The sequence below is a fragment of the Pagrus pagrus genome (assembly GCF_965226575.1).
Source record: "Pagrus pagrus genome assembly, chromosome: 4".
NCBI classification, from domain to species: domain Eukaryota; kingdom Metazoa; phylum Chordata; class Actinopteri; order Spariformes; family Sparidae; genus Pagrus; species Pagrus pagrus.
This window is the reverse complement of record NC_140188.1, coordinates 14,076,675-14,091,130: the sequence shown is the minus strand read 5'-3', so window position 1 is coordinate 14,091,130 and position 14,456 is coordinate 14,076,675. Positions and strand designations below refer to the sequence as shown.

General features: G+C 43.1%; 1 protein-coding gene across 1 annotated transcript in view; it reads left to right on the top strand.

The window, feature by feature from the left end:
* map3k10 (mitogen-activated protein kinase kinase kinase 10) overlaps positions 1-14,456 on the top strand; it is a 34,371-nt gene that overhangs the window by 10,887 nt on the left and 9,028 nt on the right. Inside the window, exons 2-3 of the mRNA XM_084350275.1 lie at positions 12,172-12,352; positions 12,450-12,598. Coding sequence (XP_084206401.1) covers positions 12,172-12,352; positions 12,450-12,598 — 330 coding nt within the window. The remainder of the gene's footprint in view (positions 1-12,171; positions 12,353-12,449; positions 12,599-14,456) is intronic.

The window sequence follows — 14,456 nt, the reverse complement described above, 5'->3', positions numbered from 1 at the left end:
ACAAATTTGTCTTGTACTGAACGTCAGATGCATTTGTGAGCATTACAGCTTCTATACATTTAGGAATAAGTCCATTTAATGTCCTCATTATCTTTCTTCTTAGCCATGCTAAAGGCTAGTGGTGGCTGCACCATCGCTTGGTCTAGACTGAAATAACATAACAACTATTAATTGCATTGCTATGAAGTTTGATACAGCGATCCGAGGCCTTGTAATGATGAATCCTAACAATTTTGGTAATCCCCTGACCTTACTGTACCTCTAGCGCCACCATGAAGTTTAAATTTGTAGTGTCGATCAAAACAAAACAAATGACGCAAGTATTTTGGGACTTGTTGTCTTCATGGTTAAACAACATTGTCATTGCTAATGAAAATCAATCTGTGACTCAGAAATGGCAGAAATGTTCATTTACTCACATTTGACTGATTTCTGTCCTCACTCTGACTCCTTCCAAGAAGTTGTAGCGACATGCGACCAAATGAAATGCATCGTTACCTTGAACAAACTTAGGATTTCTCTGGGTTTGAATTTTGTCGGAAACATTTGGGATAATGTAAGCACACAACTCAACACAATACTGCGTTAGGGCTGCAATCAAATCTATCTTTAACTTATTTACTGCGTGTTTGTTGGCAAATAAATTACCCTCAAAATACGAGTATAGGGAGGTGGAGGGAGTCTGCAAACGTAACGTAAATACTGCGATATTGTGACACCGGTTTAACTGTTATGTAATAACACAGGTACAGTTGTTGTAAAACATTTTAATGCAAAAATGTAGCCCAAAACACACCTTAGCTTTGATGTTTTTTTTGCTTTTCTGGGATTGATTTGTTGTTGTATTTCTCTCATGTGGGCACAATCCATTAAGACTCGACATCTAATGTCATATTGAGATTCAGTATCACCGCTGCAGCTTCACTGGAGTTGATTTTTCTACTTTCTCAGACATCAAATGTGGTTGAAAATGTGTGTCAGTTCTGTCTCACGATCACTGAGCGAGGATATCATTTGAGACTCGTAGTTTTCTTCTGACAGGTGCAGCAGCAGCGAAAAAGCAGAGAGACGTTAAGTTCTCCACTGACAGAAGCCTCATCGGCACCGTTTGGGTTGATTTTACTTTCCTGTGGACGGGCTGGTGACAGAGCAGTAGAGAGTATGAGAGTGTGGACGGCGAGCCGGACTTTGGACAGTTTCTCAGTTCTCTGGCACCGTGTGAACTCGGCCCACGCTGCTAACAGATGTTTGTGTCGCCTCGCTGTCAGAAGGGAACACAGCTGAGTTTCAGTCCGTCTCAGCGAGTGAGAGACAGAGAGGGAGCCACAGTACAGTGACACAACTGAACCAAACACTGACACCAGTCAATGGCTGTGTGATGCTCACACACTCACACACACACACGACAATTATTTTTCTCCACTGGTCGATAAAAAGTTGATGGGAGGCCAGTTAGCAGTGATGACTCCCCAGCGCTCTCTTTTTACTGCATTGCAGCTCGGGCTCTCTGTGGATCTGCCAAACATACTGACACACATCGACACCTCCTCCTCCTCCTCCTGCTGCTGCTGCTGCTGCTGCTGCTGCTGTTGTACATTATAAACTGCATAATAAAGCTGAGTAACAGTTTGAGATATAAACAGCTCGAGGATGTGATGTGTAATTTTGATGATTTAATAAAGTAAAAATAAGAAAAATATTAAAGAAACACATTTTTTGAATCTATTAACTTAATTTTATTAAATGATATGAAGATGTATGAAAGTGTTACGTAGTTTAAGAATGATTAGAAATTAAAGTCATAACATTTCATACCAAATAACAGTCCAGACCTCATGCTGAGGAGTAAAGAAGCTACAAAGTGAGGTGAGACGAGGCATAAAGTCACATCCTTTGGACTGTCATGGGAAATCTGACCTGAGTCCTTCACAAATAAATCCACAGTCCAGCAGCATTACACAACTTAAACAAATCAAACTTAAACAAAATGTCTGCTAAAATTCTGGGAAACAGATTTCTGGGTTTTAGGACTCATTCCTGCATCGCTCGATTAAAATATGCAAGTAATATAACAACCGGTTAAAGCTGCTGTAAGCATTATTTTCTTACTAAAATCAAAAAACGACTGCAGCGCTTACTGCAACTTTGACTGCCATGTTTACTGTCAGTCGCTGTCGTTCAGGATAACCAGCAATGTGGAGGAGTTGTATGGGGGATTTTATTTTGACACGCAATAAATGTGAATTCATATTAAATGAGCATATTTGCATAAAATCAACATTGTATACGCCTATGTTTTATCCCAAATGACGCAGGATTTTATTACATAGTGTCAGAGTGACCAAAAAGAGTAGATGAAACAGATTTTAAGAGAGACTAAGAGAGATCGTTGTTCAAATATACATTAAGATTTTGTCACATTTTGGTCTTGAAGCATCCAAACACAAGCAAACAAACACATACTGTACTGCGGTGGATTATATACTCGCTGTGGATTTGCATAAGCAGACAAAGGGCTGGATCTTATAGCTTCAAGTGTTTTACTCGACTCAGGGCGAGGGCACAGGCGAACAGTGGTGCAGTAAACGCCACGGGCAGTGCCTTTTCTCGACATTGCCTCAGATTCACCTCAGCTCTTCAGTCAGACGGAGCGCCTGAGAAGGGACGGCACGAGAGGCCGTCCAGAAATTAAAGTCAAGAAGACAAAGATGTGAGACCAAACAATACGCTTGTGTTTCTCTTTTTCTTTACTTTAGCCACCACGGCTTCTTAAGTCAACTTTCCTGTGGAATAATGCTCCTGAATATTAGCACAATATGATTTTGTGTGTCACGGGGGCAGAGGCGTCTATTTCAGTGCAAACACAGTCGCACACTCACACTAACAGTGGCACCTCCTGGGCTGTTGTACAGTATGTTTGGTGGCTGTTGACTCGGCTGTTAGAGGGTCATTGTTGATGCCAGCAGCCTGGCACGGAGAGAGGGGCGCCAGGCCAATCAGAGAGGGCGCTGGGTCTCCACTGAGCTGAACGTCCTTCACCCACTTTCATAGTGGAGTCAAGTAGAGGACACGCAAGTCAGACAGCAGACATGTTAGCATGCAGTTCATAGACCTGAGAGTCAGTACTATGATGCAATGTTTTATTTAACGTTTATGTTCACCACTGGAGAGATTTGACTTGTACACATGTTGTTTCATGGACAACCCACCGAGAGCTCAGGTCCATCTTTAACTCATGGATGATAAAGCAGCTCCAAGGTCTGGTCGTACCACCAGACTACAGAGCAGCTTCCTCAGGCTGTGAGAGCCGTATCCGATCAAAAATAAATATAACAACGATAAAAGAAATAGCCAATCTTCGCTCTGATGTTTTCCATTGCTTATGTAGGTCATAAAGAAGCATCAGTGTTAAATTGAGACTGATTCATAACCAGTTTAAAACTCCTTGTAGTAGAGAAATGAAATGAAAACGACAGCTAATTGACAATACTGCTCAGTTTTATGATGTGTTATTGTTTTCTCAGTTACACCTTGTGCAGTTTCATTTGTTCTGGGAATAACCATTTTTAAATTTTCAGTCCTTAAAACAAGTGAAAAACTTTGCGTCAGATTAGATGACTCACTGGAAAGTGGTTGGATGTTTTGCATCATCATGAATAACCTGTGCAGTCTCCTTTATCTGGAAAAGTGAGGGGCTGACAGATCCAGTCTTAAGCCCCTTGAAGTTCTCACAGACTCATCAGGGCTGCAGCGATAATATCAAACATGTTTGATATTTATGATTTAAAATCTGGATGTTTAATGAACCAGTGAGAGAGGCCTCTTGAAGCAGCTGATGGTGCTCTCAACCCACAGCAAACATTGTAGCCCTGGAAGCTAACGTAAGCTAGCATGCGAATGTTTCCAGGAACTCGCTGAAGAAAAGAAAACTAATTTCTCTCTACTCATCCAGACTCTTTTAATCTTCTGCTTTTGTTTTTTGTCACTGCAAGGCAGCAAGTTATAGCATCGCTCCAATCTCCATGTTGTTTACATCTGCTTCCCCACGACATCACATGAGAGGGACCATGTGTGAGCCCAGAGGGCTGAAGCCACGCCCCCTGCTGTTTCACACGGTGGTGTTTGTTGTATATTAAAAATGTGTTACATTGAAAGTGTCGCGTGTCCAAATTGCACCAAATTTCACACTGCACATCCATGAAACGTTTTTGTTCTCCAATGTTGAAGAAACAAGCAACGCTTTTGTTAAAAATGTGACAAAAATCATCTCATGCTTCGATCGTTGTGGTGTTTTTATTGACAGGCTTTGTTGTGACACCTTCGTCAGAGCTTGCTCATCAGCGTCATGCTCTGATGAGTGCTTCGTGACAGTTTTGTCAATCCAGAATTAAAATTCACCAAAAGTGATCAAGAGATGAGGAGACTCTTTCAGCTTCTTCTTTGGGGAAACACAACTGCAGGTCTTTTGCTGCAGTAGAGTAGATTTGCTTTTATAAGTTGCAATTGTTGCGCAGAAAAGCAGCTTAGCTCCGTGCAATTCATCAACTCAATGCACCAATAAAAGTTCAAATCAGTCATCCGTCAAGAAGCTCATACCTCTCTGTGAATTCCCACACTGTGAGTACCACATTTTTCCATACCACACAGACACTCCGAGCAAAAAGAGCCGAGGGAAAGCCACCTCATTTAATACCTCAATCTCTTCTGAGAGAGAGGCTGCCCGGTCACACGAATCTGGCAGCTGCGTTTGTGTGGAGACAAAGTGAATGGCTGCGGGGTGAAACTGTGCCACAGCGCGGCTCAGGATTAGAGCCCCCGATGGCCTGTGGTGGTACAAGCAGAGCCAAGCCGGGGTATCAATGACATGGGAGCATAGTCACTACAACCTCCGTATCAAAGCAGGGGGGAAAGATTAGCTACACGTCTGTTCATCAGCGCTGAAATTCTTTAAATGCAGCAGATGTGACTGGTTAAAACTTTTACTTAACACAACTGAATTGTTGTGATGGAGAAACAGCATCTTTAGCGGCATTTTCGAGCTGCCAGTGTGTCTGCGTTTGAATTTTTCTCATTGTATTTGAACTTGGGTTTTAAATGATGGGGGAATTTGAAAGGTTTTTTTTTTTTCATGTGTGTGTTTGTGTAGAGACGTTTTTAATGTCTTCCTTTGCTCGAAATCTCTTGAGAGACGAGATGTGTGAAAGCCGAAGGAAAATGGAGAGACCTATTGAGATACAAAGGCATCTGGTATGTGCTGCCAGGAAAATGACAAAAGCTCTCCCTCCAGTCATCTCTTTCGCATCTTTTCATCCACTCATTATTGCCCTCTCTTTCTCTCTCGTAGTGCTTGTTCCTTTTCTCCCCCATCCCGCTCTCTGTTTCTTGCCTTTTCAGCTGCTTCTTCCCAATATTTCATTCTTCCTCTCTTGCCCTCATTTCTGCAGCTCTTCCTCTCCTCCCTCATGCCATTTTTTTTGTCCCTGTCTTGCCTCCTTCCTCCTCTCATCCTCTGTCGTCTCCCCTCCCCCATTCCCCATCTTCAAACCTCCACCCTGCGTCGCCTCCTCATCTTCTTACCCCCCCACCACCATCTCCCACATTATGTACACACAATCTACCTCTCAGTTACTCTGTTTTTTTGCTTTCCCTGCGTCTCTTCTTCCATGTCTTCTCCCCGGTGTGTTGTGATCGTCGCCAGGCTGGCGACAGCTGCAACAGCAGACAGTTGAGCTGTGGGCACCGACAGAGGGAGGGCGGGAGGGGAGTGGGGGGATGATGATGGGGGGAAAGAGGGGATGCGAAGATGAAGAGACACTCATACATGGTAGGGTTGGAGGGGGGGTTACTTTTTTTGTTGACAAGTTTTTGATCTTTGCCGAGGCAGAAACAGAGACGTCGGGCCTGCGGGGCGGAGGACTGGCTGCTCAGCATCCCACGGGCCCGTATCTCATCTGTGTTGATGCTCCGTCGGCTCGCTGCCATGTCCCTCAAGTTGCTGTATTTGTGTCCCTGACGCTGGGACCAGTACAGAGGTGCTGGTGTTGTGCCTAAACAACCAGCAGCTCCAGTATGCAGGAGGATGAGTGGGTGGAGGAGGATGGTGTGAAGGTGTTGTGTGCGAGCTGGGGGAGTCAGAGTTAGAGGGAGGTATCAGAGACTCTGTTGGGCGTTTGCTGGAACGTCGGAGCTGATTCGCTGACTTGGCGCCACGGCAACAGCTGTTCCACCCTGCAGGCTACACCTGTTTTCTGTGGGAGGAGGAGGAGGAGGAGGAGGAAACAGAGACTGATGAGGGAGAGGGAAGAAGAACGAGGTTAGAAAGAGAAGAAGAGAAATAATCTTCCTCAAATACTGAAGTTTTTTTGTCTATTTTCTTGATGAATCGAGCTGTTTGGTCTCTAAAATGTCAGAAAATTGCGAAAAATTGTAAGATAGACGCTTCACTGTCATAGAGGAGAAAAGAAACCTGAAAATATTCACATTTAAGAAGCTGGAACCCAGAATTTTGTCCTTTTTTCTTCAAAAATCACTCAAAGTGATTACCATGTTAGTTTAGTGTGTTAGCATGTTAACATTTGCCAATTAGCACTAGACTCAAAGTGAGGCTGACATTAGTTTTGCAGGTTTTTGGTCATTGATGAAAATATATGACAAATTTAATTTTGAAAGGTAATCATAGTCGGTAGGATTCATCCTCTGGGCACCATGATCGTCTACAGAAACGTTTAATGACAGCTCATCAAACGGTTCATGAGATGTTTCAGTCATAAAGACGAGGTCGGGTGGTGAAACAAGTGAACACGAGTAAGACTTCAGTGCCCCGCCTGAACTGATGCTATGCCTCACTGCTTGCTAAGTATTTTGTATGCATAGATGCTATCATCCCAACAGAGAATCCACTCAATTTAAAGGGCCATTCCAGCTATTAAGTATTGAACATTCAGAAAGTTAACAGATTGTAAAAAGAGTCAGTGGAGTGCTCGAGCGAGAGGGATAAAAGAAAACAAATCATCCTCATAGGGGCACGAGCGTTTTCTTCCCCTTCGTTTCCCAGCGTCATAGTCTCGCTCTGTGACCTCTGCCCTTGTTACCATAACAACAAGTTAATGACACAGCACAATGAGCTGATCCTCAGCCAAAATAACACAGAACAATATGAGTTAAACAGGTCCAGCTTTGTGTGTCCTTCGCTCTTTCTTTAGGCTGAACTGTTTACTGACATTAGTGAAACTCACAGAGGATTTATGATGCATTCACGAGGCAGTCTTTAGATCTTTATCGCCTCTCCATCATGAGCTTCTGTGGCTTACATCTGATGTTAGGAAATCTAGTAAGATAGAAAGGAAGGCCACTTTCACTACTTTATTCACAATGCTGACATTAAAGGACATAAGCATTGTAAAGCTCAACCCTGAATACACGTCTGTGGAGTGGTTGCATCAGACGCTCCGTATCTACGTCGTTGTAATTAGCTGCATAACATTCAGAGAAAATGAACGCAGCGTCAGCTCTGACCGGTTACACCACCTGCAGCGTCCTGATCAGCTGATCACACAGACCAAGTCTCTCAGCTGACTGCTCGCATGTCCACGCCCCGAACTCTGGCAGCTGATTAGTCACTTTCACATTGTTTATTTAAGGCGAGGCAGCACGGAGAGACAATAAAAAAGGTTGGCTAGTCGGTCAATGTTCAGGTGTAGTGTTTTATTTGTTACTAGAACGCTCCAAATAATTTTAAAAAAGTAACTAAATAAATTCCTTTTGCCGCCTTTAATTCTCGCTGGCATTACGATCCCCTGCATCGTCCAGCTCAGCCTCAGGTTTTATTACTGTCATGTCATTGTAGTGTTGTTAAGTGTCTAATCCTTTATATTAAGTGCTGACTCAATGTTATTGTTGAAGCGGTTTATCTCCTGTCGACCTGCAGGGAGTTTCCAGATTAGAGCCGCCACATACCAAACATGTTGCCCTGCTTGTTGAAGGTGTTTCGAGCTCTGCTGGAAGTGGCTCGGACATAAATACCTTCACTCAGAAGACCTTTGATTGCATTCCTCTGTGGTGAGATGTGCGAGCGGGCTAATGTGTCACCTGTGCTCACTGCACTGACTAACCAGTCTGCAGATCAATGGTGGGGTTAAAGCCTGGCTGGTTACTCCTCCGTCAGTGTTTGAACAGCCACATTTCTCAACACTCAGCTTGGGTCAGGGTCCACCGATGGAGGGAAGAACGGCAACAGTTTAAAGGTTAAATCAACACTGAAGATAACTGCTGCTGTCTGTGGGCTCAACATTTGACTCTCTGGCCACACCCCGATCAGCAGGTGTTTTTGACAGATGATCAATAATACTTGGATGTAACAGTAGTGTCGGGATCGTGGCCAGAGCTGCAACATCCTATAAGGTTTCACAGTGTGGGCCACAAACTGGTGCTCACTCCTTAATGGGTTTAAAGAGTATTGATACATTTATCACAAGGCATCACGGCCGACCAGGAGCCTTTTGTCTGTGTTATCTGGAGATCTTTGCTTTCAAGCCTTTGACATTGTTGTTTTTTAATTAGTATCGTGACATTGCATTTTTCCTTGCGACCAGCAGCTCTACGGCTCGCTCTGTCAGTTGGCTGTGTCACAAAAATGTCCTCACTGTTTGACAGCCACAAACGGTTGACAACAAGCTTTCGCCCTAGGAGGCAAAATTTGGTATGAAGACATGTGTGAAGGTGTGTGGTTGTGTTTAATGCTAATCGGTAAGGCAGTGGTGTGTGGCAGTGGGAGTGACTATAACAGAAAGATGCATAACTTTCTAACAAGAATTTGAGCTTGTTTTGTTGCTTTCATTAGAGCCCTTGACTTTTTTTTGACAAATTTTATGATCACCTGATGTTTGTTTGAGCCTCACCATGAGATCAACATGTCAGTTTGTCCAATACTTTGGTTTATGGGGGCGGCTGTGGCTCAGTAGGTAGAGTGGTTGTCCACCAATTTGATTCCCAACCCCTGCAGACTACATATCGAAGTGTCCTTGGGGAAGCTACTGATCCCAGAGGCTCTTGGGATCAGTATCAGGGAGGCTGTGTGTGAGAGGGTGAATGCTAACCTATGTCCATTTACCATTAATGACCAGATACGGGACTGTTTTTTGGGGTTTTTGTTTTCCATTTATTTATTTGAAAGGGACAGAACAAGTTCATGAACGTCAGAATTCAAATGCACGATGTGAACATGCCAGATTTAGCAAGAATGCTAATTTACATCCGTGGTCCCCGGGCAGGGAACAGAAACGATGTGTTTTATAAATAAATTTGACTCGACTTCAGGCCAAACAATCAAAAACAAACTTTTGACCCCAGCTTTCATCCATCTTACTGCTTTAGTTTTCATTTCAATGAGCATTATCAGCCTCACGGAGCTGCTGGCATGACTGTCACTAATCAACCAATTTGTGGCTCCCTGTAGGATCAGACATGGTCTGTTTGAACCTACAGTCTGTTTGATATCAGCTTTGCACAGAAAAGGTCTTATTAGAGGACGTTAGATGAAGTTGGTGATCCACGCTCAAACAGTGACTCATTTCACCGTGGCATTAAAAAGCAGCGCAGCAGCATTTGTCACATTATTAACGATATAATATCAAACTGCGCTGCCTGTGATATTTCCCATGATGCACGTAGCTCTGGGAGACTTCGTAGTAAGCAGGGAGCAATTCTTCTTTCTTCTCATTCGTATGCTGTAGTCTATTTTCAGCTAACATTTCCAACAGCGCTGCCACTGCACTGTGTAAAAGCCACATTATCCTTGAGGACTTTTTTTTCCCTTCTCCTCTGTGATAAAATGTGCTGTGATGGCTCCGACGGCCTCCCGGGTGTCATCTGTGTATCACTGCTCTTGAGGTTTTCTGTTCTGCCAGTCGAACACAAACATGTTGATCTTTGCGCCTGACGTATGTAGGAAATGTTGGCGGTATTAAAAAACCTGTGGCGGGATGAATGAACATGTGCAGGCGGTGTTGAGAAGCAGCACAGAGACGTTCTCGAAGGTGTGAAAGTACACGATGTTGGTATAATTACATGAGGGAGAGGAGTGAGAGGGAGCAGGTGGAAGTGTTGCTTCGCTCACGCGTTCGGTTTCTTTGTTTCCTCCTCGCTCTGTCATCAGCCTCCAACCTACAGCCCTGTATGGATGTGCTCCGTATTTATACAAACCAGGAGAGGAGGGCAAACCCATCTAAGCATGCAAACGTCCTCTCGCTGTCCTGAGCTGGTGTCGACTCCATCTGAGAAGCTCAAACCTGCAGCTGTGTGTCAGTTTTGCTTAATATATGACGTAAACAAGTATTTGACCTTTAGGATACTGCTGACAAAGGACTAATTGATTAATTGAACGATGTCTCAGCCGTAATACAACATAGTTAAACTTCCAGCTCGACCAGCTCTAGTATTTAACACATGCAAATGTAATAATATCCATTAAAGATGACTAAATCTTTGGACTTTGCATTACTTTTACTTGTAATAGAGTATTTTTTACAGCAGGTAATTGCTACTTTGACTTAAGTAAACGATGTTGATACTTCTCTCTGACTATGTAAGTATCTGCAGACTGGCTGAGATCAATCCTTTATCACTGAAACTGGTCTCCTAGCGAGCTTGTGGACAGAGCAGAGCACAGAGAGGCACACCTTTATCACGTGAAACCATGTATGTGTGTGTGTGTGTGTGTGTGTGTGTGTGTAAACAAAGACGCCGCTGTGTGTGCGTAGCCTCTCTCCACCACCCTTTGCATACGCCTGTAGATAAGTGAGAGAGAGAGAAAGCTACCCCCACCTGCCTCCCGGTGCCTGTGAACTGTGTACACTCCAAATATTTCCATAGCCGACTCTCACACGGAAATGAAGGAGGAAGTCGTGCAGAGACACAGAGGCAGAGAGATGAGGTTCAGCGCTGACATATAGAAGGAGACTGTACGTTTTAAAATGACTGTCACTTTAAATGATGTACACACGTCATGCTGCACACTGCTGGACCAGAGGTGATGGTTAAAGGCTGAAACCCGAGTAGCACGCAGGTCTGACCACACCTGTAATGTAAACGTGACTGTGTTCCTGAGCGTGTACCTTTTACATTTTGTTTTCCAATACAGAATTTATTGGGCACAGTTTCATGTCTCGGCTTTCAGACCAAATCCAGCTGCTGCGTATAGAAAAATACAAATTTACAAATGTATCAGTTGAAATAACTTAAATTTACTTAAATCAACAAGATGAAAATGTAGATGATTTGTCAGTCCATCCTACTCATTACATGTTTGTTTTTAACAATGTAATGATTATTTCACATAATAATTTTGAATCAAAATCAGGCCTATCTCAGGGACGGTGGGCGTCTGATGTTAGGCCACCGAGATGTGACTAAATAGCAGCAGTGATTTCGACGTGGGGCAATTACAAGACCAGGTTTGCTGACTTGGAATCATTTAGTTTCAGGAAGTTTTGTGACGTAAAACACTTGACGTCTGAGAGGCAGGATTAAACATTCACCAAGGTGTCTGAATCATTTGGTCTAATGGGGACGTACAGTAAAGCTATTTTCCCTTGTTGATCTGCTGATTATTTGCTCTTTGTATTAAATATTTCACAAACACCAAGCTGAGGTCCTGAAGATGCCATACAGAACTAAGAAAACCAGCAGAGATTCACATTTAAGCACTGGTGGAAAGTGACGTTTGACACAAGATATGACACATTTTGAGATATTTGTACTTTTCAATTTATTTCCATCTTATTATTCTTCTGCTCCGCTGCATTTTACATTTTACAGCTGCAACATTTAAGTGATGAACACATTAATACATCTGAAATTATAATCCAGTGACATATTCTGAAATTGGCCACTCTGCATTATGAGTGTTTTGACTTTTGGCTTATATTTTTGATGCACTGCAGGACAGAGTATTTCTACACTGTAGAGTTGAGTACTTCTCTGTACTTAAGACATTGTTTCATTAATCTAACCCTGCGTTCTCTTTACAGTCATATGATTATTGATTTTACTGTAATAGTTTATGATTCGTTGCGTTTTCTTCACTGTGTTTCTGTTTTTATTGTGTTTAACACAAACTGTTTTTTTTGTCTCTGCCCTCTTCCTTTATCATTCCTCCCTCCTCCTCCTCCTCAGTCCTCATCCTGGAGCCGCCGGAGCGGGACGACTTGTGCGGGAAGATCCTGAAGATCACAGACTTCGGTTTGGCCCGGGAGTGGCACCAGACCACCAAGATGAGTGCAGCGGGGACCTACGCCTGGATGGCCCCGGAGGTCATCAAGCTCTCCCTCTTCTCCAAGAGCAGCGACGTGTGGAGGTACTACACCTGTCTTACTCCACCTGATTTATACAGAGACCAACACACATTTGTATTTACTGTACTGTCTGTCCTCTCTCTGCGTCTCTCGTCACAGTTTCGGCGTGTTACTGTGGGAGCTGCTGACCGGCGAGGTTCCTTACCGGGAGATAGACGCTCTGGCGGTGGCTTACGGTGTTGCAATGAACAAGCTAACACTCCCCATCCCCTCGACGTGCCCTGAACCCTTCGCTCAGCTGCTGGGAGGTAAACAGGCAGTGCTTCTGCTCTTGCGGAGAAAGTCAGAATAGAACAAAAGTCTCACAGTGAAAACAGTCTTATGCATTCACTGTTGGCAAGTTTAGCTTTTTCGTGTCCTTGTGCTTTCTCCTCTGGGACTCTTCTGTACATCAGTCATCAGATATGACCTTAAAACATGTCACTGATGATACAGAAACTCACTCTGAGAAAAAGGCCCTTTGGGTGTTCACATCCTCTGACTTTAAGATAACCTTACGCAAATTTTTGAGGTCACATTTGATGATTTTAATACGTTTTTGTCTTGCATCTGAGAGCTGAGATGGAGTTAAAATGGTTGAAGACTGTCTGAAAAATTTCATTAAGTTGCTTTTTATACATCCTCCTCATACTCGCCTGAGCTCCCCTGGGCCCAATTTCTCCTTTTCACCTTGCAAATAATCCAGGCGGTGCTTTGTTAACGGTGGTGGAGTATTAACCGGCTCTTGTTTCACAGTTCAGGGCATCACTGTTTGAACACACACCTTCCTTATTTTCAAATTACCTTAATGTGCTCATCCCCGAGCTGCTTCCTTCACGGATGGGAAAACTGCAAGCCAGGTTTTACGTCTCGTGAAAAAAAACCCAGTTTGTTTCTCAAACTGTCAGCCAACTTCAGCCACCTCTTTCCACTTCCCTCCCACTCTGCTCCTAAAGCTCCTTTCCTCCTCACCCCCCCCTCACTCCACTTCATCTTATCCATGTTCATCCGTTAATCTCTCCTTTTTCATCCCTCGCTGCTCTCTACACTGTTTACTCCTGTCATCATCTCACTTTCATCTCCTCTCTCCTCCAACTTCATCCACACACTCTTTATGCTAATTTAGGTTACCTCATAAATAAATGCAACCTGAAGCAGCTCTCTGGTTGCTCTCAGATAACATTTTACTTTTCCTTTGTTTGATGCATTTCCTTGCATGTTTTCTAATGTTGTAGAGACAATACCGATCAGTGTGGGGCTCAGCAGATTACTGTAGGTGTGCACCATGTTTCTGCAACACTGTCAGTCAGGGTTTGGCTCATGATGGCTGCCATATGCTGTCCCATCTTGCTGGCTAACACTTCTCACATTGCCATTTCTGCTGCCAGAGATGGAAAAATATATCCAGACCAAAAATTCATGGTTCAGTCCTCTTTAGGTTATATGATAACTTGACTGTATAAGATCCTGTTGGTACGCTTTGACCTGTATTTTGAGGTCTATTCTACATTTATCTTGTTGTCAAGAAATCACATTAAAAGACAAAGACTGAAATGATCCTTCTAATACATTTTGTCTGTGTAGTTAAAGCCTGACGCAGCCCTCTCCTCTGTGTAATAAGGCTTTGTTATTGTCAAAAAATGATTAAAAACACAACAAAGAGCCTCATTTTTCCTCTGAGTGACATGTTCCTTCATTACCATGAACACACACATACTGTAGTTTATTTTGAGTCAATCCCACATACACTGACTGTACAAAAAAGCAGCGTTAACTATTGCTAGAGTAACATTTGACAAAAACTACAGTGCTCAGGTTGTTTAGGAAGATATACAGCCTTTTTTTAAAAAATAAATAAAATGAAACTGTATATTAAAGACCTGTTTTTAAAGACTAATGCCTGCAGCTTTAAGTACTTACTAGAGCACCACATGTGTATTAATCCACCGCTAAAAATAGTCCTCCAAGAAAAATGTATTTATGCACAGCTATTAACTACAGTGCCCAGATTTCTTAGGAAATTGTTGTGCATTTAAAAAAATGTTTTTAGTCGGGACTAGTACGTTCACAGGGGAGGGAAATCAGACACTGTATATTGTATATTTCTGTATGCAGTATTTATATATG